We start from the raw sequence: 1,241 nt of genomic DNA, 5'->3' as shown, positions 1-1,241 counted from the left end.
GGCAAGCGCAAGGTCGTGAGTTCGGTTCCTGGTACCAGAGAAAAACCAAAACCAAAAAAAAAAAAAAAAAAAAAAAGATGCTTGCAGTGGTAAATTTATGTTACGTGCACTGTGCCACAATTTTTTTTTTTGTGAAGACATTCCTACTATGCAGTTCAGGCTGGTCTTGAACTCCCAGCAGTCCTCCTGCCTCAGCCTCCCGAGTGCTGGCATTGCAGGCGTGCATCACCATGCCCTGCTTCCACAATTTTTAAAAAGTGGAAAATACCAGTTGCAGAGGGAGATAGGGGACATGGGACATGAGGAGGACCTGAGGTCAGGGCCAGGGCCATCAGGCAGCTGTCCCTCGAGCAGGCCATGCTGGAGGGTCACCAGGGTTGAGCCGCACATGGGGTCCAGCAGCCAGCGAGGCCTCACTGGCTGGGCTGGGGCCCCCTCCACAGAGCCTGGGTGCAGCCGGGGGTCCGTGGGGCGGGGCCGGGAGCAGGAGCCCGGCTGCACACAGGCCCCGGCCACATGGTCCTGACACCCATGGCCCCACCTCGCAGGTGTCCGGCAGTTCAGCGAGGACATCAAGCAGATGACGGGGCGGCGGCCCAGCCTGTACTGGCGGCTGTGCTGGAAGCTGGTCAGCCCCTGCTTCCTGCTGGTAAGGCCCGCGAAGCCGGTCCTCCACAGCCCTGCCCCCTGCTGTGCCCACCCGGCTTCCCCGGGTCCGCTGGCGGCTTCCTTCTCCCCGGGGCCCCAGGAGCAATGCACGAGTGATCCAGGCGTGTGGGCCAGGCTGGCCGTGCACCAGCCTCTGACGGGAGCGGGGCAGGGTTCAGGCCGATGAGTCTGGAGCCAAGGACAGGAGTGAGCCGGGCTCCATCCCCCGGGTCCCTGGGGCCCTCCTGCGCGTGACTGAGTCACCTGGCTTTACACTCTTGGCCAGGGGTGGCTGCAAAGCCACACTCATCGGGCAGGCAGGCAGGCGGCTCAGACGCCGGATGGAGTCACACTGCTGAGTCTGCCGGCGCTGGGTGCCGCCTGGGGCAGGGCAGGGGCTGTGGCCGGACCCCACCACAGTGCCGCTGGAGCCTGCGGTGACGTCTCCTTGTCCTCACACCTGAGCCAGATCCTCAGCCGCTGAGCTCCCGGGTACTGGGAAGGGAAGAGGTGGCAGGCGGGCCCGGGCCAGGCGCGTGCAGGAAGTCACAGCGGCCCGGGTACTGGGAGTGGAAGAGGTGGCAGGCGGGCCC

At 64.3% G+C, this 1,241-nt stretch overlaps 1 protein-coding gene across 1 annotated transcript in view; it reads left to right on the top strand.

The window, feature by feature from the left end:
- Slc6a3 (solute carrier family 6 (neurotransmitter transporter), member 3) overlaps window positions 1-1,241 on the top strand; it is a 26,084-nt gene that overhangs the window by 16,187 nt on the left and 8,656 nt on the right. The window contains exon 11 of the mRNA XM_005407057.2: window positions 549-649. Within this exon, the coding sequence (XP_005407114.1) occupies window positions 549-649 (101 nt within the window). The remainder of the gene's footprint in view (window positions 1-548; window positions 650-1,241) is intronic.

This window comes from Chinchilla lanigera, unplaced genomic scaffold, assembly GCF_000276665.1.
Source record: "Chinchilla lanigera isolate Chin_1 unplaced genomic scaffold, ChiLan1.0 scaffold00103, whole genome shotgun sequence".
NCBI classification, from domain to species: Eukaryota; Metazoa; Chordata; class Mammalia; order Rodentia; family Chinchillidae; genus Chinchilla; species Chinchilla lanigera.
The sequence above is the reverse complement of the archived record's forward strand: the minus strand, read 5'-3'. Positions and strand labels throughout refer to the sequence as shown.